The sequence below is a fragment of the Erinaceus europaeus genome, chromosome 16, assembly GCF_950295315.1.
Source record: "Erinaceus europaeus chromosome 16, mEriEur2.1, whole genome shotgun sequence".
Taxonomy (NCBI): domain Eukaryota; kingdom Metazoa; phylum Chordata; class Mammalia; order Eulipotyphla; family Erinaceidae; genus Erinaceus; species Erinaceus europaeus.
The window spans coordinates 51321760-51324575 of record NC_080177.1 but is presented as its reverse complement, the minus strand read 5'-3'; the positions used below and the strand labels follow the sequence as shown (position 1 = coordinate 51324575).

General features: G+C 41.5%; 1 protein-coding gene across 1 annotated transcript; it reads left to right on the top strand.

The window, feature by feature from the left end:
* Window positions 1-1318: 1318 nt before the first annotated feature.
* Window positions 1319-1834, top strand: LOC103117748 (ubiquitin-conjugating enzyme E2 variant 1-like). The gene has a single exon (XM_007527861.3). The coding sequence runs from the start codon at window positions 1339-1341 to the stop codon at window positions 1780-1782; it is 444 nt and encodes a 147-aa protein (XP_007527923.1). The 5' UTR covers window positions 1319-1338; the 3' UTR covers window positions 1783-1834.
* Window positions 1835-2816: the final 982 nt, after the last annotated feature.

The window sequence follows — 2816 nt, the reverse complement described above, 5'->3', positions numbered from 1 at the left end:
TATCCCCAAGAGTAGAATTACTGGGTCATATGGAAGGTCCATGTCTGGCCTTGTGAGAGTTCTTCAGACTGCTCTCCAGAGAGGCTGGACCAATTTACATTCCCACCAGCAGTGCAAAAGGCTTCCTCTGTCCCCACAGCCTCTCCAGCATTTGTTGCTGCTGTCCTTTTTGATGTATGCTATTCTAATAAAAGTAAGGTGATATCTCAATGTTGTCTTTATTTGCATTTCTCTGACAATCAGCGACCTGGAGCAGTTTTTCATATGTTTGTTAGCCTTTTGGATCTCCTCTGAAGTGAATAGTTTGTTCATATCCTCTGCCCATTTTTGGATGGGGTCAGTTGCTTTTTTGGTGCTAAGTTTGCTGAGCTCTTTATATATTTTGGTGATTAGTCTCTTGTCTGATGTATAGCATGTGAAGATCTTCTCCCATTCTGTGAGGGGTCTCTTCGTGTGATAGTTTCTTTGGCTGTGCAGAAGCTTTTCAATTTGATGTAGTCCCATTGGTTTGTTTCTGTTTTAGTCTTCCTTACAATTGGGTTTGTTTTATCAAAGATGTCCTTGAGGTTTAGGTGGGAAAGTGTTCCACCAATGTTTTCCTCTAAGAACTTGATAGTTTCTGGTCTAACATCCAAGTCCTTGGTCCATTTGGAGTTGATATTTGTTTCTGGTGAGATAAAGTGGTTGAGTTTCATTCTTCTGCGTGTTTCAACCCAGTTTTCCCAGCACCATTTACTGGAAAGAGCTTCCTTTCTCCATTTCATACTTTGGGCCCCCTTATCAAAGATTAGATTCCATAGGTGTGGGGGTTTACTTCTAGGCTTTCAATTCTATTCCATTGGTCTGTGTGCCTATTTTTGTTCCAGTACCAGTCTGTTTTGATGATGATGGCCTTATAATATAGTTTGAGATCTGGGAGTGTGATGCCTCCACTTTTTGTTCTTTTTCCTCAGGATTGATTTAGCAATTCTAGGTGTTTTCTGGTTCCAGGTAAGTGATTGTTGTATTTGTTATACTCTCTTAAAGAAGCTTGAAGAAACTTTTATTGGTATCGTGTTAAATTTGTATATGGCTCTGGGAAGAATATTCATTTTGTTGATATTTATTCTTCCAATCCATGAGCATAAGATGTCTTTATATTTCTTGGTATCAGTTTCTATTTCCTTGAACAGTAACTCATAGTTTTCAGTATACAAGTCTTTTACTTCTTTAGTCAGGTTTATTCCTATGTATTTTATTTTATTTTTGCTGCAATAGTGAATGGGAGTGGTTTCTGGATGTCTTCTTCTTCAGATTTAGTGTTTGCATAAAGAAATGCCAGTGATTGAGTGACAAAGGATGGCAGTCACCACGGGCTCAGGAGTAAAAGTCCCTCGCAATTTCCGACTGTTGGAAGAACTCGAAGAAGGCCAGAAAGGAGTAGGAGATGGCACAGTTAGCTGGGGTCTAGAAGATGATGAAGACATGACACTTACAAGATGGACAGGGATGATAATTGGGCCTCCAAGAACAATTTATGAAAACCGAATATATAGCCTTAAAACAGAATGTGGACCTAAATACCCAAAAGCACCCCCCTTTGTAAGATCTGTAACAAAAATTAATATGAATGGAGTAAATAGTTCTAATGGAGTGGTGGACCCAAGAGCCATATCAATGCTAGCAAAATGGCAGAATTCATATAGTATCAAAGTTGTCCTGCAAGAGCTTCGACGCCTAATGATGTCTAAAGAAAATATGAAACTCCCTCAGCCACCTGAAGGACAGTGTTACAGCAATTAATCAAAAAGAAAAACCACAGCCCCTCCTCTGTCCCCCTGTTCGATTTAAGCAGTCTTCAGTTTCCACAGTAGCCAGTTTTCTAGATACGTCTTGTAGACCTCAAAGTACTGGAAAGGAAGCTCCCATTCAAAGGTAATTTATCTTAAGATACTGTAAATGAAACTAATTTCTTGTCCATTTGAAATATATAAGTTGTACTATAAAAAATCATTCTGTCAAGTGTAACCACTGTCCACATAGTTGAACTTCTGGGATCAAGAAAGTATATTTAAATTGATTCCCATCATAACTTGTGGGGCACATCTAACTCGACTGTTAAAAGACACATCACACGATCACCTTGCTGCTGAGTACATGGCCTGGGGTCTCTTCCCTTCTCCTCCCCTTGCCTCCCTCCTTCCTGAAACATCCCTCCAGCTTGGGGTGGCTTGTTAGAGTAGATGCGAAGGTTTCAGGTCACAGCCTGTAGGACTACTGCTGGGTGTGTAGGGGTGCTTTGTCTGCACCCTGGTTTCTTTTTCTTTTTGTTTTAAGTCTTAAATGATACCCTCCCCACCCCACTCCCACTCCAAGCCACCATCCTTCCCCACTCTCTACTACTACCCTTGGCCAAAGCATAGATTGAACCACCTCCGCTCCCCTCTGAAATTGGCCTTTGGTGAGGAATACAGGGCTTTTCCCATATCTCCCCCACCACCACCTTTATCGAGGGGTGCTGCTTTTTCCTTCCTCCTACTCAAGTCCCCTTTTACACCATCACCACCCAACACTTTCCATGACACTTCCTTGCTTTGGCCAAAAGCCATCAGGTCAGGTTGGTGAGTCTCTGACCTCCCTTGTTTAGTTTTGGAACCACATCAGTTTACTCTTCACCAGCGTAGGAAATGAGTATTTGATCCTCAGCCCTGCCGCCCTCTGCTGTCATTAGCTGATGCATTTTTTTTTTAAGCTCAGGTTTTGATAAGGTGAAAGACAATTCACCAGGGTTACTCAGACCTGCCAGCTCTCCAAGTCCTTGGTGTTTAAATATGGAG